The 26,027-nt window shown below is 42.6% G+C and overlaps 1 protein-coding gene across 6 annotated transcripts in view; it reads left to right on the top strand.

Moving 5' to 3' along the window:
* MYOF (myoferlin) overlaps positions 1–26,027 on the top strand; it is a 158,976-nt gene that overhangs the window by 69,458 nt on the left and 63,491 nt on the right. For 4 of the 6 annotated variants that reach the window (XM_032314142.1, XM_032314139.1, XM_032314141.1 and 1 more), the window contains exons 12-20: positions 28–154; positions 1,483–1,586; positions 3,699–3,767; positions 3,869–3,912; positions 6,769–6,851; positions 8,871–8,909; positions 12,384–12,508; positions 13,664–13,780; positions 25,445–25,622. In XM_032314142.1, coding sequence (XP_032170033.1) covers positions 28–154; positions 1,483–1,586; positions 3,699–3,767; positions 3,869–3,912; positions 6,769–6,851; positions 8,871–8,909; positions 12,384–12,508; positions 13,664–13,780; positions 25,445–25,622 — 886 coding nt within the window. The remainder of the gene's footprint in view (positions 1–27; positions 155–1,482; positions 1,587–3,698; positions 3,768–3,868; positions 3,913–6,768; positions 6,852–8,870; positions 8,910–12,383; positions 12,509–13,663; positions 13,781–25,444; positions 25,623–26,027) is intronic. The other 2 variants (XM_032314143.1, XM_032314140.1) reach the window with 1 other exon arrangement.

Below are 26,027 nucleotides of genomic sequence, written 5' to 3'. Positions count from 1 at the left end.
TCATGTGTAATCGTGTCTCCCCAACAGAGCGAGAAGCGAGAGCGTGATAATGACAGCGACGACGTGGAGAGTAATTTGTTGCTCCCTGCTGGCGTCGCCCTCCGGTGGGTGACCTTCTTGCTTAAAATCTACCGAGCAGAGGACATCCCCCAGAGTACGTATGGACTTCACCCTCCCCCCGATGACCAGTTATCTGCATGACCACATGGGTCAACGTCATAGTCCGAATAGTGATGTGTCTGCCTGTCATACGTTTTTCTTTTCGAAGGCCTTCATGGACTTCTCTTCTTTCATTCTGGCCCCATGGAAACTTCCTGGCCAGGTTAATGGGGCAGCCAGCTGGTCACTGATCCACGTTCCTTATTAAGCCTTTGGCCCGTCTTGCTCGGTCTCTTCCCTCTTCAGTGTTGTACGTCTCCTTATTCTGGAGGACGCTGAAGAGAGGCCAGCAGGCAGCACTTCCAACTTCTTTCATCCCAAGGGAAAATACGAAATTTGGGGAACAACGAATGTTTGCGTTTGTTATTGAATTCTTAAAAATGGCTGAGCCAAGAGTCGTTGAGTGCCAATAACTAGTCCTCTGTCGATACTCTGTTATGAGGTACAGATAACAAGATATTGGATGCATTTAAGAGAATCAGTTATGGTGGTTTTACTCAGAGACTGGTCCAGACGCTGCTGTGTCATTGCTAGGGACCCAGCGTCCTTCTGCCCTGCAGCCCGTCTGCTTCCTGCTGGGCCCCCGGACATGGGCCCCCTCCCCCAAGCCCCAGGAGGCAGCACTCCATCTAGGGGCCATGGATCTCTTCAGGATTTGCCCCTTTCCCTGGGAACCCGCTCCCTCTCTTGTTTAACACCCTATAACGCTTCCCTCTTCTCTCCTCAGGAATATCTTGAATGAAGTAAATACATTAAACCTCCCATTATACAACCTGTTTGTTGATTCCAGCTCACTTCTGAGTTTGTTAAAACAGAGAGATATGCTGTTTATAGTTGCTTAAATGCATTATTTCTGGTTTTGTTATTTGTGATGATGCCAGAGTTCCTTGAATGTCTCTGAAAAAAATCAGACTAGGCTTACTTTATTTTGACCTGAAGAGCCTTTTCCAAGTTGACACTAGGCTGAGTTTTAAATCACCTCTTACCCTATCTGGATGGACTGTTTTTATTCTAGTTTTCCCCTCAACAAGTGACTGATTTTTCAATACAATAATTTACTGGTTTATTTTTCAAGAAGCTCCTGGGTTTTTTTGTTTTGTTTTGTTTTGTTTTGTTTCTGCTTTGTGGGGAGAACACCTTTCTTTCTCAGCTCAGAGGACAAGATCTCCGCGGTACAATGCTCTTAGTTCTTGCCACTTTTGAGAACTATCCTTGTTGCAACTGTCTTCGTGTACAGGAGGAAACCATTAATTTTGCTGAGTGATTTCTATCCTTTTAAGAAAATAGAATTTAATTTCTGCTGTGTGACACATTGCTTTCTAGTGGATGATGCCTTCTCACAGACGGTAAAGGAAATATTTGGAGGCAATGCAGATAAAAAAAACCTAGTGGACCCTTTTGTAGAAGTTTCCTTTGCTGGAAAAAAGGTTTGTATGTGATCTAAATGCAGACCCTTCTAGGAATAAGTATTTAAATCACCATGCTTTCCTTGGAGTGAATCCCTGTTTACTCTTTGTTAAAGTAACCCCCTGATGATTTGGGAAGTCTGCACAAACGTAGATTATCTGAGTCGGAAAATGCAGACTTCTCCACGGGTTTACTTTGGAGTGGGAAGTATACAGGACTCCAGGGAGAACGTTTGATCTTTGGCATAAAGAACATGAACACGATCACTGAATTATTTGGATTATTTGTCACGTCCAAGTGTTGTCTTAATCTAAGGCGAGTTCTCTGTCTGGCAACAATGATCCCTAGTAAATAATTGAAGGATATGGCCCTTCACTGCCCACCACTCACTCCCTTCAGGTTTCTCACTTCTGGTCCCAGTGAGCTGCCGAAACCAGATAACAGTCAGGGGAGCCCCATCTCTGTCCCCTGGGAAGAGCCAGGGGACTCTTGGTGCAGGCATTTCTGTAAACCCCACTTTTACTTACAAAGATGCTCAAAGATGGGAGAGCGGGCTTCTGTAGTAGAATAGCACCGCATCATGGACAGCTGTAGGTGAAGAGGTAGCATATTCTGTATAGTTGAACCATTTAGTTATGAAAGCGAGGTTTCATTTCCTAGGGGAGTCGGTGGTGGGGATGGGTGGAGAAGCCTTCAGTTCTGGAGGGAGATTTAAATTCAGACTTTAGCCCTCTCCAGAGGCAGTAAAGGCAAATTCCTCAGCCTCAATGTCAATTTCCTGAACTATAAATCAGGATAATAATACTCTCCTAGGATTGTGATAAGGGTTAATTAATTAGAGAAGTAATTATTGGGAGCCTACTAAATACCAATACTGCCCCTTAGGCTGGGGTTAGAGAAGTCAGCAAGACAGTCATTGCTTTCCTGGGGCTTCCTGTGTAGTAGAAGGAACAGCAGTTAACAAGCAGACAAGGGGTTTAATGATTTCAGATGTGCTCAGTCCTTCGCAGAGCGGGAGGCAAGGCGTGATTGCTACAAAGGGTTGGAGGGGTGGGTTTTCACTAGGTTGTCAGCTGGGACACCTTTGAGGAAGGGACATTGGCGCAGAGGCCTGGATGATGTGAGGTCTGGGGGAGGGAGGCGGGGAGGGCTTCCAGGCAGAGAGAAGGGCAAGATGTAAAGGCCCCAAGGAGAAGACGCATTTGGAGTGATAGTGCATTTGGAGTGATAGTGCAGCTGTAGGGCAACAAGCCAGGGGAATCAAAGAGATGAAGTCAGATTCGGCGTGGGGGGAGATGGGCAGGCAGGGTTTTATCAGCCAGAATAGGGTCTGGACCTTAATCTGAGCATGCTTGGAGAGCTCACCGAGACTGCTACACAGGGAGTGCCGTGAACACAAGGAGGCCAGAGAGGACACCTGCGTCAGACAGGAGCCAAGGGCAGGTGTCAGCCAGGACCGGATGGGGAGGATCAGCCTCTGCAGGAAGTTGGGGTGTCAGGATTTACTAGCAGATTGGGTGAGGCATGCGAGGGGGAGAGAGATGTGGCTGACTGGTCTTGCTTGACAGGAGCTGGTTTGGGGAACAGGGCTGGTGGGCAGTATCAAAAGACCCATGTGCACACGCTAACGAGGAAGTGCTTCTTGGTGTTTAATAAGTGCTCAAGAGGGGCGCCTGGGGGTTACTCAGTCGTTGAGCCTCTGCCTTCGGCTCGGGTCATGATCCCAGGTTCTTGGGATCGAGCCCTGTATCGGGCTCCCTGCTCAGCAAGAAGCCTGCTTCTCCTTCTCCCCCTGCTTGTGTTCCCTTCTTGCTGTGTCTCTCTCTGTCAAATAAAATCTTAAAAAAAAAAAAAAAGTGCTCAAGAAACATTAACTCTTTCTTTGTTTTGCTAATCCAAAGTTAGAAACCTGTCAATTGATAACTAACTTTTAGTGCACAGAAGGAGCGAAGATTAACACTAAAGCCATGTTCTACTTACCAAATAGTTGGAAGTGAATTAAGCTTCAACCAGGCTACTAAGTACATAGTTGGGAAGTAAACTGTTCGAGTCCTAATCTAGGATGCTTATGTTGTGAATCTATGGAAATTAGACTCGTGACTACCTCTCGTTCTGTTCTGATGATTTTACAGGTTTGCACAAATATAATTGAGAAAAATGCAAACCCCGAGTGGAATCAAGTCGTTAATCTTCAGATCAAGGTTTGACTTTTTTTTTCCTTTCTGAAAAAGTAAGACTATATACTTTAATAGTTAATGAGTAAGCTGAGAAATAACTGCTTTGTTCTCTTTCTTTTTAACAGTTTCCTTCAGTGTGTGAAAAAATAAAACTAACGATATATGACTGGTGAGTTAAAAAAATAAACTTGTGTCTAACTCAAAATTAAAGAATTGAATGTTTGGATGTTGAGGAGTATTACTCTAGCTAGACTGACTCTTACTTTTCAGTCTGTTTCTTTTTCTTCCAGAGGGAGGTGATAAATTGCTCCTGGAATTGGCTGTTTTTCTTAAAAAAAAAAAAAAATTGATAATGGTATTGTTGCAGAAAACCTTTGTGTATCTTGGTTCAGTCGCTCATAAACAAAAGAGAATATGATCTGAAAATGCCCCAAGATAAGAAATCGAGGATTTAAATAGTATCTTAGGCTGTCCAAAACAGACTTCAGAAATGGAGCAAACCATTCCCTGAGAAGAATCACCAGAACATTCCACCAGCTATTCTGTTATGTTTAGAAAGGAAAATAGACAAAGCTACCTATTTGATTGATGCAAAGAACACTCATTGAAAGATTCGGATGGAATTCTAACTAGACCGTCCTCCTAGTGAGGACAACCATAGTAAGGACATCCTTGTGTAACGTTCTAGTTGGAGGAGACATTCAGTCATCAGTCCTTACCTCCTTGAGAGTGGAAATGGCAAATGCCATTCTCCTGTTTATGACCAGCATTTCTTCTGGCATTGGCTTCCATTTTTGGAGCACTACTCAGTGCTGTGCCACGTGCTTTAACTGCAGTATCCCACTTAGTATCACTATGGGTTGGAGACTACGATTCGTTCATTTTACAGATGAAGATATCAAGGCCCTGAGAGGTCAGGTGACTCGCTCAGTCACCAAGATGGTTAGAGACAGAGTTGGGCCCCCATCCAGTCTGCCTGTCTCCAGGGTTTTTCTTTTTTTCTTTTTTTTTTTTTTTAAAGATTTTATTTATTTATTTGACAGACAGAGATCACAAGCAGGCAGAGAGGCAAGCAGAGAGAGAGAGAGAGAGAGGGAAGCAGGCTTCCTGCGGAGCAGAGAGCCCGATGCGGGGCTCGATCCCAGGACCCTGAGATCATGACCCGAGCCGAAGGCAGCAGCCCAAACCACTGAGCCACCCAGGTGCCCCGCCAGGGTTTTTCTTTTGGCAGAACGTATCTGGCTCTTGTGTTAGCACCCTCTTGGTACTATGGCAATGGGGCACTTTGGGAGAAGGGCAGGGAGTCTCATTTTGTTAGCATCACCATTTATTGAGGGTCATAGAGGGGTTTTAAGGGCAAAAAACCCCCCTTCTGGTGAGCATTAGCTTGATCTAAGCACTTGAGACTCTCAGGCAACATTCAGAAGGTGCTCCATGGACCTTAAGAGTGCTCAGGAAAGGCGTGTGGGCCTGTCTAGTTGAGGTGACAACTCTGGCTTAGCTTTGCAGTGAGTTGATTGTGGATGGAGCCATCCCAGACTTGCTTGTGGTCACTGTACATGGGGTCACCTTCTGATCCAGTCTGCCCTCTCTGAAGCAATAGTGTGGACTAGGAGACAGAGAGAGGCCCTGTTGAAGGAATCCTTGGATCCAGATCTTAAGTTACATACTGCAGGGTGTTTGCACAACTGACGGGAAGCTAAGAATTCTTTAAATGTAATCTAGATCCTTTTGGATGAGCAGAAAAGACTCAGGACCCATGTGTGTGGCTTAATATCCTTAAATAATAATTTTTTCTAATGCACACTCTTTTGTTAGTCATTTTCTATAATCTCATTATACTATACATTGTATAATATCATAGGGAACATAGGATATTCCTATAATACAGTATAATAATATTACACTGTAGTATAACCTTTCCCCCAAATACTGAATCTTTCCTCTCTCCCACAGGGTCTTTGATTTCAGAGTGGGCATCCCACTATACAGAATAAAGAAAAGGATGAGTTAAGCAGAGAGATGTTATTAATAGAAACCTTATTTTTTTATACCTATCATTTGCCCAGCCAGAAACCACTTCATGGGTTAGCCTTGCAAACTGTGAAATCTGTGGAAAGATGAATACAGTTGTGTATACTTGTAGCGGGAATACTTGTCTCTACTACACAGATAAGATTTAGGTTCTGGGGAAGCAGCTGCCCTCAGCTGCCCAGCCTCTGTTCCACAGTCAGTACTTGAATTAGAAAGAGATTTTCTCCCTCTGAAGGGCCCTTAGATATAGGCCGTTGTAGTCATTAAACCATCCGAGTAATTCATGTGAACATGATAAAATAAGATACATGCCCTTATCCTATGTAATGTGATATTACACTTGTTGTATAATGTGTGTGCAATTGATTTATTCATTTTTAAGAGGTTTTATTTTTTTTTTAATTTTTTAATTTTTTTCAAAGATTTTATTTATGCATTTGACAGAGAGACAGTGAAAGAGGGAAACGAGCAGGGGGAGTGGGAGAGGGAGAAGCAGGCTTCCCACCAAGCAGGGAGCCCGATGTGGGACTCTATCCCAGGACCGTGGGATCATGACCTTAGCCAAAGGCAGACGTTTAACTGGCTGAACCAGCCAGGCACCCTGATTCACTCATTTTATGGCAACTGTGTTGAGTGGCTAGAGGCAAATCCCTTGACCTCTATGTACAAACCTTAGTTTCCATAGCTGGAATGATTTGTCCGATTCACGTTTCTCAGTGGGTGGTTGGAGGGCCATCTGTATCAGAATCAGTTGCAATATATACTTGTGTAAATGCAGATTCCTGTTCTCCACTCCTGCCTTTATTAAATCCAAAGCTTGGAGAGGAGAGGAGAGCTGGGGTTTCCAGGTGATTCTCAACGTACAGTAGAGCTTAAGGCCCACGGGACAGGACGATTTCTGAGGTCTAGGGACTTTTCCAGCTCCACCTGATTGTTGTTGAGTGAGGGGATATATTCCTGGATAGAGGCCTTCACCTGTTCTTTCACACAGGGACCGTCTCACTAAAAATGATGTCGTTGGAACCACATACCTACACCTCTCTAAGATTGCTGCCTCTGGTGGGGAAGTGGAAGGTAAGTCACTCAGCAGAGCTGAGACAAGACAGGGTGCAGAATTTCTGAAGCAGAATGAACTGGAGTAGCCACTTGGCAATGGACTTGGTTTCTTAAAAGCCAAAGGTGATGAGCCTAGTGAACTGTTTTGGTGATGACCAGAACAGTTAATTAGTAGTCGATAATTGAGGCAACTAACAGTTTGAAGACCTTGTTTTCTTGCTCCCATCCAAAAAAAAAAAAAAAAAAATCCCAATAGCTTTTTTATAAATTTTTGAGTGCCAGTGCAGAGTACTAGCACCCTATTTTTTAGAGAGGCATTGACCCCAGTCCACCCAAATGTAAAAGAATACTTCCTTCTCCACTGACTTCTTCAGCAGGAACAAGGATGTCAGGTAGCAATGAACCATATAATCTCCACTTTGCTAACAAGTATGGATAACGAATGCACTTTTCTTTTCGTTGTTCTCCATACTGAGAACTATTTGCTTATACCTGGCATTAGGATTGTGTGCATATACCAGAAATTGGAATAGGAAATGACGGAGAAAAATGAAGACGGTCAGAGGAAAACAAATGTAATGTTAACATATCAATAATCTCAACAGCTGATTTTTTGTTATCAAAACAAAACTAACAAAAATTCTTGTAATTGCCAACATAGTAAACATATTGAGTAAATTATGTGAGAGAATCTAAGACAAAATATTGTCTTGAGAAACTTGGGTTTCCTCTCATCCTCATTTTGTTTAAGAGGGAACTTTATAGGTTCTTAAAATATATATTAATCCAAGCAATATATAGCATGAATAAGAACCTGGAAGATATTAGAGATATGAAGAAAATAGAGATTTCCTCTCTCAAGAAGAAAAAAAAAAGATATGGTTCAAATATAAATATAGTCACATGTAGCCATTATTTTTGCCAAATGTTAAAAGCTAAGAAAGATCCCATCTGTACATCCTCTGCTGAGTTGCGAAGAGGACCATATGACTGGCGCTGTAACAAAAGAAATGTAATCACAACTCTTTCCTCTCCAGAGACATTATTTGCATGGTGGCTATACTGTTAGCACTACTAATTATTTTTTGATTTCTTTGTTTTACCCTAAAGCCAAAGCTCTGAACAGAATATTAATGTTATTGCCCATTTTGATGTAAAAATACAGAAGACAGAGATTAGAAGTGGAGGAAGGAAGGGGAGAGGAGGAAGGGTAGACCCGCTGGCAGCCTCTTCTTTATCAAGTAAGGAATCCAGACAGAAAGGCTAGTTTAAATCATAATGGTAACCAACAGAGTACTTAAAAAATCATACCAAAACTATGTGGGTAGGGAGAGTCAAAATGAGTTAAATCTGTTCATCCTTGGTAAGAAGTCATTCAATAATTATTTGGATGAGGTAATTATTCAAGACGTATTTGTATAAGCATTTTTCTTAGTGATATGGCAGGAACATCCAAAAGCACTAAAACCCAGAAATTGCTACATGCAGGCTTCAGCCTTGTCTCTGAGGCCTTCTGTCTCCTTGTAGGCCCTGCAGACTGTCTGGTAAAGCACTCAAAATAACAAAAGGCAGCAGGCATTCTCCCCAACCCCACTCCAAAAGAAACAAATAATGTATCTAAACTATAAGCCCTTACCTGGGAAGCCTCAGACTAAATTAATTTGGATTTTCAGACCTTGGTCCCAATTAAGTCAGACACAAGACAAGTGCATCTTTTATAAAAAACACGAAATGTTGGTGACTCCACCAGGCCTCTTTTGGTGTTGAGGAGCTCACCCTTCCCATAGGGCTGGAGAGATTTGAGTTATTTAATGTGTGGAGATTCTTCCAGTTGTCCCAAAGGTTTGAGCTATTTTGCATTTCACTGATGAGTTTTGTATAAATTACAGAAGGGTCATGTCACTTGGGTCTGAATTTGGGGTTTTCTGGTGTTGCTAAACCACTCACCTACGCTGGATTTAATTAACTTGTTGGATGTCTCTGTTATAATGCCCATGTTTCTCTTGTTGTTTAACCAGTCATATTTTTACTATATAGATTTCTCATCTTCGGGATCTGGGGCTGCATCGTATACAGGTTTATGCTTTGTGATTTTGCTATCTTCTAGATTTTCCTATTCAATGTTGTCTTACTAAGAATGTGTCAATTGACTGTCTTTAAACTTTCTTTTTTTGACGTTTTGTGGTCTCAAAAATAGTTTTGCTAGAGCATTAATTTTTGTACTTGTGCCGTGTGTTTGTCTTGCGTGTGGCTGAGCTTAACACAAACGCGCTCATCAGACTTTGCTACCATCTCACGTTTTCACCTAGATGCACACCAGCCTATTTGGTGTCCCTGTGAATAATCGTTTGTGAGCGAGAACCTTGTCTGCCATTGTTGTTTATGTTCAGTATGTAGAGATGTGGGGCACTAATCAGTTGTTCAAAATGTGTGCAGTAAATGCTCCTCACTTTGAACATGGATCTCTGGTTGGAAGATGTTGAACGATTTTACCTCGAAGGTCTTCATCTTCCAAATTGGGGGGATCATGACATGTCTTTTGGTTTGTACAGCACTGGCCATTCTTTGCAAGTTTGCTCTGTGGTCTCACCTTTGACCATCACAACCCCTATAAGTATGGTTCCTCAAATACATGAGAACTCTTAGGTTTCCAGAAGCTTGTAAACATGGTAATTCCTGCCATGCTAATTACCCAGGATCATGATGAGAGGGAAAAGAGATACTGGAAGTGAGAAAGTTTTGCACATTTAAAGCATTATTGTCTGCCTTTGTGTTATTGGCATGATGCCCCATTCGTATTCATTTTCAAAAAAATCCTTATTATCTCATCATCAGACTTTATATGAACATTTCAGTAGTCTTGAGGTTTATAACGAACTAGGCAGATTTGGTAACACTTCATTCCTTCTTGCATTTGTCCAGCCAATAAAGAATATTTATGTGGTAGCTCCCCAGGGTAGAACCAGTCCTCAGTGTTTAGGGAATCAAAATAAAATACATTTGAATCCTTCCCTACCCACCAAGGGAATTTATAATGTTGTCCAAAATAAGCAGCTATGTTGAAGTTCAAAACTTAAAATATAAACTGATACCTTATAGAAATCGAAAATGCAAAGAGGTCTCAGAGAGGTGAACAAAGGCAGAAAATATTGTTTGAAAAGCGCGTCAGAGGAAAGGGTTGATGGCCAGCCTAGGGAATTTTTGTTTGTTGGAAGTTTGATGTGAAAGTTGTGCATAAAGTGGGTTAGGAAAGTTTGGGGGCAGGAAGAGACTTAGCTTGTGAGACTCTCAGCTTTCTCAGGAGACAGTTCTGAGGTGTGAGCACATCGAAGGAAGGCTCTCCGTGTTACTACACAACCAATAAGTCAAAGGGTTAAAATACCTGAAAAGAGAGTTGCTTGGACACAACAAATTAAGCAATTTATCAATCATAATGACATGCAGGAGATCATTATTGACAACGTGTGTCTCCATCCCTGGAAATTTTTAATGAAAAACAAATACTCATGACAAACAACATAAGTCGTCACCCATGCAGACTGGCTGAGGGTGGGGTGGGGCTCCACCAGAGGGATGGGTGATGTACTAGGAGGCACCCTTGTTTGAATTGTGAAACTCAAGATCTGGGCTTAAAGCGGTTATCTTGAGGGATCTTTGACAAATCAGGTCACTTCAGTGGGCTTCAGTTTGCCCGTCCATAATGTGGCAGGACTGTGGTGCAAGAGTTTTAATGTCCATTCTTTCTTGAACATTCTGTGATTCAACTTCTGGAAGTGACTGCCTTTTCTCACTATGGATCTCTGCTTTAGTCCTCTACTTTAGTTCCTCACAGATATCCTAGCAAGGAAAAAAATCTAAACCATGCTTATTAATAAAAAATTAGTAAACTTTGTCATTTTCCATATGCCAGAGTAGATAAAACCAAACTAATTCATATGTCCAGATACAAAAGCCATTTATTTCATCCTGCTCATTTGGTAACGTGGTAGCACAATCCAGAGAAATCTCTTTTGGAAAAATTCTTGGTCCCTATTTGGGTTTCACAAGAAACCCAAACATAGGCGTGAAATATGGCCCTCTAGGGTGTTACCAAATCTCACTCCTAGGCTGTCAGTTATCATTTTTCTACATCTTAATTTAATTTTTTCTTTTCTCTTGCTTTCTTCACTGAGATTTCCATTCAACTAATTTCTGTGGAGGTGCATGGTTCCTACCTCATCTTTTTTTTTTTTTTTTAAACTTGACAGATCACAGGCAGGCAAAGAGGCAGGCAGAGAGAGGAAGGGAAGTAGGCTCCCTGCTGAGCAGAGAGCCCTATGCAGAGCTGGATCCCAGGACCCTGGGATCATGACCTGAGCCAAAGGCAGAAGCTTTAACCCACTGAGCCACCCAGGCGCCCTGGTTCTTAACTCATCTTAAGAGAACCCAGGCCCATTTACACATGTAGAAGAGCCTCAAATTAAAAAAAAAAAAGTACTTAAATACAGTTTCATCAACTGTTCATTAATGGGCCTTCCATTCACCTGTCACTCCACATTTACTTTTCTTCCTTACATTTAAGCATAGAGTTGGAAAGGGCCATAGATGTGAGGTAGTTAATTTCTCATCCATAGGGGAATTGTCTTGCTGATAATCCTGAAAGTCTTGGCCTCAACATTTCCTCTGTCCCAAGTGCCATCTGTCCCATCGTTCGACACATCTAATTCATAGAAAGTTCTTCCTCATATTGAGTGAAACAAAGAATGCATCCTTGCAGTACCCGTCAGTGTCCTTAGCTTTGCTTTTGGAAACAAGTTCATCCTGCTTCCATATGGGGGCATTCAGGTGGTTGGAGGCAGCCCTTACATTTCCCTGACTTCACTCACCATCTCCCTTTGACGCCACTATTTCTTTACTTTGCCCTCAGTTCCCTTCATTACACTGGGGAGCAGTCTTGCTTAGTAAGACAAAGTAACAGAAATGTGGAGCCTATTGGGTGCTCATCAGAGAATGTTATGAATGGGAACTTTATGTTGCTTATAAATATCATATGTCATAGCCAGAGGCAGACAGTTCATTGTTATTTATGAAAAATTTAAATGTCTTGTATTTTTAATAGCATGTGCCTTACTTATACTAGCTACTTTAGACTAAGTGGCATTTTGGGGGAACAAATAGAGTTAACCTGTTATACATCAGTTAAGTGACTTCCCCAAACAGTATGATCTTTTATCCCAATCACCAATGACACATTTAATACAATGCCACTTAGAAACTTGCAAAAAATGTGAAGATCAACTTGTAAGTCTTACTATTCTTTCATTTGAAGAGCAGTTATTTTTCTATAATAATAAGTTTACCTGAACTACCCCCAAAATGTTTTTTATTTAATGTTTTATAGCAATAAGAAAAGGGAAATATGGCAAGCCTCACAAGTGCTTATCATTTGTGCTAATACAACTAACTCACAAATTAGAGGAAAATCTCTCACTCAGCTAACTAATAACTAATATTTATTTCAATAGATTGAGTGTTAAAAACCCCGAGTCTAATAATGATGTTATCCCTCAGCCAATACAGGAGAAACAGAAGTGGGCTTTGTTCCAACATTTGGACCATGTTACCTGAACCTTTATGGAAGCCCCAGAGAGTACACAGGATTCCCAGACCCCTATGATGAGCTAAATAATGGAAAGGTGAGTTTCTCAATTAAGGTTTACTATTAATGAACACTGATTAATGTGATTCTTTCTTATAATGGTTATAATTAAGTCTCCTATCTAGGGGACTCATACACACACATACACAAACAGACCTGATATGCAACTGATTAGGGGTCAAAGGACAGATGTCCCATGTTCCTCAAATCTTTGAATGCAAGGTTAGGAGAAGATCCTGGAGACCATCTAATTTGACAATGAGGAATGCGCAGTACACCCGTTCCCCTGGGCCTGCACTTAGGGCAGATGTCTGTGATCAGTGCTGGCTCTTTCCCACGAAGCAAATGTATTGCTTCAGAATTCTGTTCACTACTGTGTTCTAGGAATGTACCACATGATTGGAGGTGACATGCCTGAAGAAACCATTCACCATGCCATATCCCATCCAACACCTTCATTTTATGGATGAGGATACAGAGGCCCAGAGATGAGAAAAATGCTCTTTCCAACACATTAGAAGTAATGGCTTAGAGTCAGCTCTGAAGGCCCAAGAAAGGGACTGTGGTAGAGAGAAAACCCTGAGGGGGCAGGGCTAAAGTTCTGGCTGTGGAGGTGAAAGCCTTCCCTTCCTCTCCAGAAAGTTCTATTGCCAGAACTGCTAGGTCTGGAGGAAGTATCCACTCTGCATCCTCATGCTCAGCCACACCCAGAACATCTTCCTCTTTTATTTCCTGGCTACTCTGAGACTTGCCCTGGCTGCCAACATGGCAGCCTTTCCTTCCTGAAAAGAGGAGAGAAGGAGCCAGGTTGATGCAGATAAACTCAGAGCCACTCTACTAAAGTAGGGTGAGGGGGACTGAGGGGGACTTTGAGTACACTCCCACACCCAGGCTCCCGAAACCCCTTCAGGATTCAGAGCATGGCTTGAAAGCCTCTGACTTCAGTCATGGCTAAGATCCCTTTCGGCCCTGGCTCCCCTGGCTCTCTTTGGGATCCTTCCTCAAGTCACTGACTTTTCTTTCAGATACCAAAGACCTGAATTCAACTGAGAGAGCTACTGACTGACTGATTTTGGAGGTTAGGGCCATGGGAAGGAAACACAGTTGTAGCTGGCTGAGTCTGACTAGAGAAGGAGTTCTTTTTGCTGGTGTTTCACACCTAGAGGAATAATCCTGTGTTGTTGCCTTTCAGGGGGAAGGAGTTGCCTACAGAGGCAGAATCTTGGTTGAATTAAGCACTTTTCTTGAAAAGACACCACCAGACAAAAAGTTGGAGCCCATTTCAAATGATGACCTGCTGGTTGTGGAGGTAATTGTTGGATTGTGGATGATGCTTAGAATGGAAAAGGGTATGTTAGAGGATTGGTGGCTCGTGGGGACCTCCAGGAACTGAAGGGTCAGCTGTGAGAGAGTTAGAGAGAGACATGAGTCATAACAAGGACTTCTTGATCTATTTGATGCCCTCTTGATCTATCTAAAACGGCCCCATGAGGGTGATGAGTCTTGCTTCATTTTTTGTGCTGTTAATACCCTACCAAAATCTGGCAAGAGTGATGATACCCCAAAACTGAATGGCCTTTTACAATTGGGATGTGTGTTCGTGGGAAGGTGGCCGTAAGAGCCAACCCAAGTGGCATAGGTGCCACTGCTAATAATTACCACTTTCAGAAGGAGGCATATCTCAGGATCCCAGCATATGAGGGAGTGTTTATATTAATGCCCACATTACAACAGCTCAGAGCCCCACTCTTCCATAAAGACAGGAAGTCTTCCAAATCCATCTTCCCAACCATTTCTTCTTCTTGTTCTTCTTCTTTTTTAATCATCTCTTTCCCCTCTGGGGAAACAACTTTTGTGTAACACCCATGATCCATACGGTAGAGAGCTACAGATGTATTTTTTTTTCCTAGTAACTTTTCAGTGTTATTAACTCAAGGCAATAAATATCAAAAGAATATTATTATCATGAAATTGTTAAATGCCCCATTTTTCCTGGTCTATTAATTGACATCTACAGTACAGATTTGTTAACATATGGGATAGATAGGTCAATATTAAATTAGCCCTGTCTCTGTTGCTCACGAACTGATTTCCAACACATCGTATACCATTATTATGGGTTTTAAAAATAAACTATACTAGTTTTTTATATATTTTTTTTAATTTCAAAAAACAATTAACAAATAGCACTGTATAAGTTGAAGGTGCCCAGTGTGTTGATGTGGTTTATTTATATACTAGCACTATGATTACCACTGGTTGTGTTAGTCAACATGTCCGTCACATCATATCACATAATTGTAATTTCTTTCCATGGTGGGAACTTTCCAGATATAGTCTCTGAGCAACTTTGAAGTATGTAATACAGTATCACTGACTGTGATCATTGTGCTCTGCATTAGATCTCCAGAATTTATTTCTCTTCTAACTGCAAGTTTATACACATTGACCAACATCTTCCAACTCTCCCAACCCCTGGTAACCACCCTTCTACTCTGTTTTTATGAGTTTGGCTTTTTCAGATTCCACGTATACATGATATCACACAGTATTTGTCTTTGTCTTTCTGACTTATTTCACTTAGCATAATGCCCTCAGCGTCCATCCGTGTTGTCACAAGTGACAAAATTTCCTTTTTCGTGGCTAAATAATATTCCATTTTGTGTATGTGTACCACATCTGCCCCCATCTATTTCTGAGAATACCAGGTTGAGGCTTACCTGTTCCAGAAACTTGAATTTTTGGTCAGAGCAGCCGGCTCACTGGTGCCCCTCTGCCCAAGGCCACTCCTTGCTGGATCCCACCCCCCCACAACACCCAACAAACCTCTTCCGGCTGCTTCTCTCCCCTTCACTTCCATTCCAAGCACAGGGTAGACCCTTCTCTAATTTCCCTACATTACATCGGAAATGAAACTGCAACTTTAGAAAAGCTTTTACCTCCAGTCTGGGACATACACAGTGAAATGAAAAACTTGAAGAAGCTGCTTAAGATGCCTCATCTCAAAGCCTCTGGGCTCACACCAGCTCTCTGGGTCTCTCACAGTTGGGCTCCCTGTCTCTCTTCAACCTGCTTCCTTGCAGCAGGACTCAGCTCCCCATCGATCCCTACCCCCAGCACCACCCTGTACACATGGCCACCTCAGGGTCCATGTCCAACTGCCAAGAGTTCCCAACCAAACAAGGCTTTCTCCTTCCTTCTAGCAGTCTCTTATCTCCTGTTATGAGATTTGTGCCTTTCAGGATGAATGACCCAGAGAATATCCTCTCCCTTTAGAGGAAACTCTCCCTCCCCACTCCCTACCCCCTCCCCTGCCCCCATCACCCCAGAGCACTGTGGCCTTGTTCATTGACTCCCAAGAAGACAATATTAGGAGGTTAGAGTCCAAAGCAGTATAGTCTGGATTTTCCAGTCCTGGCATGTTTAGTCCATTCGTGAGCCACACAGATTTTTAATGCAGTGCCTTTGTCTTCCCCTGAAAGAGAAGATTGTGTCACACATCCTTTCATAGGCTACCTCTGTCTGCAACCCTCAGGCTCAGGAAGGAACTTACACAACTACCAGCAAGCCACAGGGCATCAGTCTAGCTTCACACAGGGAAAATAATGCTTCTCCCCTTACATGAGCACAGATTAGAACATAGTCCTGGCCAAAACATATGCTCACACTTCATGTTACCAAATAGGACAGTTGAATTTAGGTTATTTAAGTTGTGAAAGAACCCTGGTAGGTATTCGTTTTATATTATAGTCAAAGGTCTATCCAAGCAGTTTTCCTAAAGCAAAGCAGTGGTCTACCTTGAATGTGAATTCATCTTTCTACTTCTAGAATCAGAAACTGCCTAGAATTTTTAAGACCTAGTTTTCCCAGTTTTTATTAATTTACCTTATAAAAAATTTAGGGCAGATTTTTATTTTTTTTATCAGCCTCCTAAGCAAGTGGCTATAAAGGACAGGTTATTACATTAACTCTTGGGAGATGAGTCTTTGAGAAATTATTGAGTCTCTCTCCATCACTCTACTCCTTATCCCTCTACCTATCCCCACTGATGTACAGACACCTAAATAATACCATTTGTGACTTAAAATATCAATGATGCTACAATGCCATTCTTAGCGTTAACTAATGATTTTGACTACTCTCGAGTTATCCCAAAGTTTCTGATGTGTAGCCAGGAGTGATTTTGCTGAGGCGAGGATTTGAGTCAGCTGCCCAGAAAGGCACGTGCTGGTGAGTGCACCTAGCCAACCACCCAGCACCTCCCTGAGATTGAGTCTAGGGGCTTCTCTATTCCTGACACTGGTGTGCAACTCTTACTTAGGTCTGAAGGAGTCTGTCCTCACCGCCCCCATTTTTTCAGTTACTTTGTTACATTCCGTGGAGGTAATGATAAAATACTGTGATGCTCTTGAATTTTAGGGCTTGCTCTGATCTCAGGAACATCATCCTTGCAAATGATAAATCCGCCATAGCACATAGCAAAAAGGGACCATTGAAGACCTTGAGTTCTGGACTTACCCTGACTTTTCAAATCTTACTTCTGGAGAATCGGTCATAAATCAGGAAGTGTCTGTAGATGAAGTGTTTGCTGCAGGATCATGCAATGTAAACTTATTTTCTTTTGGCTTTTTACTCATTTTACTCATTAAAAAAGACACAGAGCCAAAAGCAGCAGGTTCCGCCAGTCAGTAAGGTTCTGGTCAGTCTTTCTCTCCACCCCACAGTTGATGATGATCAACTCGGAAGCCCAGGAATTGTCACAGATCTTAAGAACAAATCTAGGAAATGGGGGTGGGGAGGTAAAAGAGAGGGTGGGGGGTAAAATGGAGCAGCTTACATGCCATTTACTGTGAGGATCATGACAGAAAATGGCTAGAAACCACCCAAAAGCCTCCGTGGAGACAGCTGGTGTGGCGTGGGTGGGTTCTGGACTTGGGTCATTACAGATCAGCTCTTGAGGATGCCAGCTGGACCTTGGCCTTAGGCAGAAAGGCTGTCATGGGTTCTTGGCAAATATAGTGCCTCTTTTGCTATGTTCTGTCACCAGAACACAGTTTAAGTCCATGATCCTTTTTATTTTAAGCACTCATAATGGAGGTGGGAGAGGAAGGAGGGGTAGGGAGAGGCTCAACAAAGCATGGCAACTAGAATGCAAAACCCAATTTGCTTTTTTACTCCGAATGATTCAACACATACAAACAAAGAAGCATAGGTCATAAATTTAGTAAAAATAAAAGAAAAATAAAAAAACCACAAAAAACAACCCCAAAAAGTCAACAATATATAGTGTCCACAGTATATGTCAATCATATAAGAGAACAGCTTTTTAAAAACTGAAATAGAAAACAGTGTTCTTTGATCCAAATAAATAAACCCAGACAGAAAAATGGCTTATGTCATAAATTTAATAAAAGCAGAAATGAAATCTCTACACCAAAACCCCAGTAACATTAAAAAAAACAAGAGAGGACCTGAGATTCTGAAGACTTAGCCACAGTGCAGGGGACCAGGAGCCTCGTAAGAGGGTGAGATGAGCAGATTTGCATGAGCGCTAGGAGGAGTAATGAAAGCCGTCAGTCTAGAAGGTTGATCCTGACCCTTTCCCCGTTTTCAAAAATCCCGTGTTCTGGGTCATACGCAAGTAATGAAACTTCTGGTAACATTGAAGAGGGCAACTTCCTTGCTGTAAGATAATAGTACTAGTATTTGCTCTTTGGCCATGGTTCCTAACACTGAGCTCCTAAATCTCTTGGGATTTCCTGGGTAGTAGGAAAGTCTTTTGTTCTAATGAGGTGACTCATGGGCTCCTAGATTGAGGCTACTCTTGAGAAAGACCAAGCCATGATTCGAAGTTTGGAACTTTCTGCTCCATCTCCCGTTCTCAAGAGGGGGGCAAGAAGTTGAGCTAATGACTGATCATACTTACATGATGAAGCCTCCGTAGAAATCCCCAAAATACAGGATTCGGAGAGCTTCTGGGTTGGTGAACACATACCAGTGTTGGGAGAGTGTTGTGTCCAAGACCTCTTGTCCCTTCCACATACTTTGCCCAACACAGCTCTTCTGTCTGGACATCCATCTGTAACCTTTATCATATCCTCTTATGATAAACTAGTAAACAGTAAAAAAAAACTCTTTTCCTGAGTTCTGTGAGCTGCTCTAGCCAGGTAATCAAACCTGAGGAGGAAGTCATGGGAACCTCCACCTTAGAGCCAACAGCTCGGAACCAGGACTTTCGACTGGCATCTAAAGTAGGGGAGGGGCAGCCTTGTGGGACTGAGCCCTTAATGTGTCCTCAGGTAGATAGTGTCAGGATTGAGGTAAATTGTTGGATGCCCAGCTGGTGTTGTGGAATTGCTTGGTGTGGGAAAATCCCCCACACATCTGTGTAGTGTTGAGAGTGTGGTAGTCCTCTGATGGTAAAGGAGGAACACAGAGGGAGAGTGAATTTTTCCTACTTGGTTGCCAAAGAGCCCCGAGCTGTGCCACCTCCTGTTGCCCCAATCAAGAGATCCTTTGAGAGATGCAAACGGGCTCAACCTGTAGCACTTCCCTAAGGGATCAGACAGGTAAAAGATCAAGTGTTGCAATCCCATCCCTATTCAGACACTGCTGGCTTCTGGAACCTCAGCCTGGCCCCTGAAGGACCCTGCTGTTTTGTCTCTACCATCTGGAATCTGTTCCTAGACCAGATTCTTCTACTCCTCTACTCCTTCTCAGTCTTTTCATGTTGGACCTAAAGTACTGCAGGAGCATTTTATGAACATGCAGCCTGTCTGCTATTCAGTTAGAGCCTCCTTGAGTTCTCCCATCAGTCTGGCCTACATAAGTGCTCAATAGATCTTGCTTGAAGTAGAACATTCCCTTCTTCCACCAGCTCCACCAGTGGCCAGCCATCTTTGGTAAACAGACCAAAGGTGGCAAATTAGGCAGTTTTCTTTGGCACAGCCTCCTTGTCACTGACCCTGAATGTCCCATGCCTAGTGGCCCCACAACCACTTTTAAGAGCTGTTGACTTGTTACCCCTTCTCAGTATTCTGTTTGACAAAAATAACCCCCTTCCCCAAATTTACTTCTGACACTCTACCCTATACACTTCCATCTACAACACGCACTGGTCTTTGATGATTAGAAAGAGAGCTCCAAGGCCTTACAGAGTCAAAGAAATATCCATCAGTGTTCAAGAGATCATCATTTACATTTTTTAACTTGCCCTGTTATGAGCAGTTTTGCCCCAAGGCTACTCAGGGAACAAAAGTTGAGGCTCCAGACTTCTCTGAACTATGTTGGTTGTTCCTTCTTCTCTCCACCTCTTTGAGCCCGGAAGGCACAGAGGAAGTGGGAAAGGTCTGGGGGAGGGCAGGAATTCTCAGCTGCAACAGTCCAGAGCCTGGCTTTGGGGCGGGTGAGCATACTTTGGATGGCCTGCTCTTTGTGGAGCTGGAGCTGCTCCATCTTGAGTGGCGGCTCCCAGTGTGTGCTGGATCTGCTGGGAGGCGTGGTGATGGCCAGAACCCAGATTACTGTCTTAGAGCTCAGACTACCAGAGCTTCTGCAGGTGACTGCAAGCTATGCTCAGGAAAATCCAGGGCGATCTAATGGAATCATGGCCACGTGGAGGTGTGCAAGGCAGAGCCAGCCCAGCCAGAGGTAGCATCCCCACCCTTTCCAGAGCCTCCCCAGGCACCGACCGCTTCTCTTCTCGGCAGCGCCTGCATTAGCAGATGGCTCCAGCTTCAATGCTCATCACCGTTTCTGGGCCCGGACTTGGGCCCCAGTTATGTTTCATATTTTTGCTCTTTTGCTTCTCTTCTTTCATCCCAGTTGGTTTACAAAGAAGAAGTTGTGCTGTATCTCCAAGTTCTTAAGTAATACAAATGACTTCCTACTTTCTAATGTTCACATGGTTTAAACCAAACCCAGACTTCCCATAGCAGTACTGAACCATGGTCAGTTCTGGAGGATTAAGCTTACTACTTAGTGGGTAGTGAAGGGGGCTCCTGACAAATGACAAAAGTCTCTGAAACCCTCTCTATCAGAATGACAGTGGACTAATGAAGGGAAGTTTTTGGGTTCCGAGTGCTAGGCAGAGTCTCTGGGGTGTGGGGCCCAGCTCTGAGTATATTTGAAAGCCTCTCAGGTAATTCAATATGCAGCTAAGGTTTCAAACCAATGTTTTAGAAAGACTTTCAAAAACGTTTGAGACCCCGAGGGATTTCTGATGAAATCCTAGTGGAGGTTTCCATTATACCATGTCAGAAATTCCTTTAACCAAAACGGAGATTTTGTAATAGCAGAATGTCCTGGGGTTCTTCAAGACAGCAAACTACAGTCAGTGTCAGATGTTTTTTAAAACAGTCCTCAAGAAGTTAAAAATAGAATTACCATGTGATCCAGAAATCCACTGCTGTGTATATACACAAAAGAATTGAAGGCAGGGACCCAAATGGATATTTGCACAGCCATGCTCATAGCAGCATTATTCACAATAACCAAAAGGTAGAAGCAGTCCATTGATAGCTGTCCATCAATAGATGAATGGATAAACAAATGTAATATATACACACTGCTGAATTTATTACAAAAAGACACCATTAGAAGTGACTCTCGTGGGCGCGTGGGTGGCTCAGTGGGTTAAGCCGCTGCCTTCGGCTCAGGTCATGATCTCAGGGTCCTGGGATTGAGTCCCACATCGGGCTGTCTGCTCAGCAGGGGGCCTGCTTCCCTTCCTCTCTCTCTGCCTGCCTCTCTGCCTACTTGTGATCTCTCTCTGTCAAATAAATAAATAAAATCTTTAAAAAAAAAAAAAAAGTGACTCTCGTGCCTTGGCAGCCTAAACAAGCAAACCAGAACACAAGCCTATAAATGTCTCAAGGTTAAGAAATCAAATTGAGGGGCGCCTGGGTGGCTCGGTGGGTTAAAGCCTTTGCCTTGGGCTCAGGTCATGATCCCAGGGTCCTGGGATCAAGCCCCGCATCGGGCTCTCTGCTCAGCAGGGAGCCTGCTTCCTCCTCTCTCTGACTGCTTCTCTGCCTACTTGTAATCTCTGTCTGTCAGATAAATAAATAAAATCTTAAAAAAAAAAAAAAAAAGAAAGAAAGAAAGAAAAGAAAAGAAATCAAACTGAGTCTCGCATTGGGCTCCCTGATCAGTGGAGAGTCTGCTTCTCCCTCTCGCTCTAACCTCCCACCCCCGCCCCGGCCCCTGCACATGCGCGCGTTCTCTCTATCTCTCTCTCTCAAATAAATAAAATCTTAAAGAAAAGAAAAATCAAAACCAAAGGGCAAAAAATAGCAATTAACCCTCTAGGCTTTCCCAAATAATGCAACCACTTAAGCTCTAGCCAATCAAATAATTTCCTTGTTTTCCTTCCACATTTGTGCTATAAAAGTCTTTTCCTCTGGCTCTTGCAGGTAGAGCACTCTTAATTGCTTCTGCTTTGTCACTGCCCAGTCAAATACATGTTTGCTCAAATAAAATATTAAAAATTTTAATATACTTCCATTTGTCTTTCAGCAGTGCAATGCAGAATTAGTAGGTCTTAAAGAGGAAGGGAACTCTGAGACAGCCTGCGATGGGACTAAATCTTGAGGACATTACACTGAGTAGAGTATGCCAGTCACTCAAGGACACGTATTGTTTGATTCCACTTACATGAGATACCCAGAGTAGTCAGACTCCTAGAAACTGAAAATAGCTGGGAATGGGGAGCTGGGGTTTAATGGGTACAGGATTTCAATTTTGTAAGCTAGAATGACTTCTGTGGGTGGATGGTGGTGATGGTTGCACAACAATGGGAATGTCCCCGACGCCACCAATTGGACACATGGTTTAGATGGTGAATTTTATGTTCTGTGTATTTTATCACAATTTAAGAAGTTTTTGAAACTGTTGTCTAAGTACTGCTGTAAATGAAAGAACACATTTTTCAAAAATTAACATATATAATGTATTATTTGCCCCAGGGGCACAGGTCGTGAATCATCAGGCTTACACAATTCATAGCACTCACCATAGCACATACCCTTTCCAATGTCCATAACCCCACCACCCTATCCCTCCCCCCACAACCCCCCAGTAACCCTCAGTTTGTTTCATGAGATTAAGGGTTTCTTATGGTTTTTCTCTCTCCCGGGCCCCATCTTGTTTCATTTTTTCCCTCCCTTCTCCCCACAACCCCCTGCCCTGCCTCTCAAATCCCTCATATCAAGAGATCATACGATAGTTGTCTTTGATTGACTTATTTCACTGAGCATAATACCCTCTAGTTCCATCCACGTCATTGTAAAGGGCAAGATTTCTTTTGATGGCTGCATAGTATTCCATTGTGTGCATATGTGTGTGTGTGTGTGTGTGTGTGTGTGTGTGTGTATCACCTCCTCTTTATCCATTCATCTGTTGATGGACATCTAGGTTCTTTCCATAGTTTGGCTATTATGGACATTGCTGCTGGTGCACATGCCCCTTCAGATCACTACATTTGTATCTTTAGGGTAAATACCCAGTATTGCAATTGCTGGGTCATAGGCTCTATTTTCAACTTTCTGAGGAACCTCCATACTCTTTTCCAGAGTGACTGCACCAGCTTGCATTCCCACCAACAGTGTTGGAGGGTTCCCCTTTCTCCACATCCTTGCCAACATCTGTTGTTTCCTGACTTGTTAATTTTAGCCATTCTGACTGGTGTGAGGTGGTATCTCACTGTGGTTTTGATTTGTATTTCCCTGATGCTGAATGATGTTGAGCACTTTTTCATGTGTCTATTGGCCATTTGGATGTCTTCTTTGCTGAAATGTCTGTTCATGTCTTCTGCCCATTTCTTGATTGGATTATTTGTTCTTTGGGTGTTGAGTTTGATAAGTTCTTTGCAGATTCTGGTTACTAGCCCTTTATCTGATATGTCATTTGCAAATATCTTCTCCCATTCTGTCAGTTGTCTTTTGGTTTTGTTGCCTGTTTCCATTGCTGTGCAAAGCTTTTGATCTTGATGAAGCCCCAGTAGTTCATTTTTGCCTTTGCTTCCCTTGCCTTTGGTGATGTTTCTAGGAAGAAGTTGCTGTGGCTGAGGTTGAAGAGGTTACTGGCTATGTTCTCGTTAAGGATTTCAGTGGATTCCTGTCTCACATTTAGGTCTTTCATCCATTTTGAGTCTATTTTTGTGTGTGGTATAAGGAAACAGTCCAGTTTCATTCTCCTGCATGTGGCTGTCCAGTTTTCCCAACACCGTTTGTTGAAGAGACTGTCTTTTTTCCATTGGAGATTTGAAAGAACACATTTTTATCCAGGACAGAAGACCTACCCATGATTGTGATTCATTTAATAGAATGAAGGCCATGGTATGAATGAATAACAAAGGGAAATCAGTTAATTAATATCCTACCAGGATCAAGTAATTTTTATTAGCTTCCTAGAAGTGAAAAGTGTCATTACTTTGCCACTTAGATTATGGTACACTAATTGGTAGCAAGGTAGGAATGCAAAAAAAGCAAATCAACAACAGCAAGGGTCATCATATGCCAAAGTTTGATAGCAGTGTGGCCTCTAGATCTCACATGGAAAGACTGCAGATCTTGGAGTTCCTTCTCTAGGGCCTTTCAAACTAAACTTGCTGTGGTGAGAATTTGTCAAACGATTTGAATATTATCCCTCATGGGTCTCCGCAAGTTCTCTAGTGAAGCATGTAGCCAATGTGGTCACACCATAATAACCACTGTAGTCTCAACCCCAAGCTGGGCAAGTATCTACAGAGACTGGCTGCCAATAGGGACCTGGAAAGGTTCTAGATGTGGACAATATTAAGGGACAGAATGCCTAGGACATAATGAAATACAGCAATTTAAAACATTGCATGGCTCTGTTTGACTAAAGAAGGCAAGGTACCCAATGATCAGTGGGGACATGATCCACAAAGAAGGAGAGATGCCATCTGAGCAAGGATTTGGAGGCAGGAGGTGGATTCAAGAGACTTTATGTGCCTAAATGTAGGAAGGCCAGAAGGGCTCATGATCATGTCTGCTAGGCTGAAGGTTTCTCAGTGTGGTCATTGTTGGCCCTCTGTTCAGCTCCTTCACACACATTAACACTCAGTCAGCGGGCAATTTAAAAAAAAAAAAAAAAAGGAAAGAGAGAGAGAGAGAGATGGGGCACCCAGGTGGCTCAGTGGGTTAAGCCCCTGCCTTCGGCTCGGGTCATGATCCCAGGGTCCTGGGATCGAGCCCCGCATCAGTCTCTTTGCTCAGGGGGGAGCCTGCTTCACCCCATCTCTCTGCCTGCTTGTGATTTCTCTCTTTGTCAAATAAAATAAAATCTTTAAAGAAGAGAGAGAGAGAGAAAAACAGTTGATATAAAAAAATAGTTTATTTCTATTTCAGGAAACAGATAAGTAAGTTCAACTAAATTCACTTGTTTTTAAAATCTTACATTAAAAATCTTTCTTGTTAAAAAAAATCGTTTTTGATTAGAAAATTAATACTTAAATAATTCAAACAATTAAAAAGGTAGAAAGTAGGGTTAGCCAGAACCTCTCTACCTTCCCCAGTGTAACTGTTAACAGTTTTATTCCTATTCTTCCAGACTTTCTTCATGCATATGCCAATATTAAACTATATATTCAGTGGGTTTGCCTAAAAATGCCCTTTTTCCTTGTTTGCACATATGGGTCTACTTGTATTTTTATTAATTTTATTCCACTATATGAATGTAACATAGTTTATTTAACCAGTGACTTAGAGATAGACATTTGTATCGTTCTCGTTTTTTTCTCTATTTCAGTCAACACTGCAGCAAACATCCTGGCACTTCTATCTTTGCCCACTTGAATGAGTCCAAGAGAGAATGCTAGATTTAAGAACATTTTCTACTGGCATTTAATTCAACACAAATATTAGGTTTAAAATTACACCTCCTAGAAACCTACATGTAAATAAGAGTAAAACAAGTTTCACTGAGCCTCATGTCTGTTTGTACTTTATAGAAATATCAGCGAAGGCGGAAGTATAGCCTGTCTGCTGTGTTCCATTCAGCCACCATGTTGCAAGATGTTGGCGAGGCCATTCAGTTTGAAGTCAGCATTGGGAACTATGGCAACAAGTTTGACACAACTTGTAAGCCTTTGGCATCAACCACTCAATACAGCCGTGCCGTATTTGATGGTAAGAGTCACTCTAACCATCTCTCCTTCCACATTGACAGTGGGTACACCACAGGACAAGAAGCATCTGGCATAGTCTCCCTTTGGCAGCCATTATGCTCAGTATATGCTTTGTGGGAAGAAAAGGTTGAATGGAGAAGAGAGGTGTCTGGAGTTCAAGCACCTTCAAGACTGGTCAAACCCAAGAAGTCATAGGCCCTTTGCCAGGGTCTGAACCCTAGTTCCCCCTCCCATGTCCAACTTTCACACTGGCTCTGCTTTGTAAAATCACGAGATGGCGACTTGCTGAACTCTGAGCTCCCCTAAATCAGCTCCTGCTCTGCCCAGCTCCACCCAACCAAGCCATAAACTACTCTGAGATTGAGTAGTTGAAGTGGATGGGACTCTGGCTCAGGCCCTGGAAAAT

The sequence above is a fragment of the Mustela erminea genome, chromosome 14 (assembly GCF_009829155.1).
Source record: "Mustela erminea isolate mMusErm1 chromosome 14, mMusErm1.Pri, whole genome shotgun sequence".
Taxonomy (NCBI): domain Eukaryota; kingdom Metazoa; phylum Chordata; class Mammalia; order Carnivora; family Mustelidae; genus Mustela; species Mustela erminea.
The sequence above is the reverse complement of the archived record's forward strand: the minus strand, read 5'-3'. Positions and strand labels throughout refer to the sequence as shown.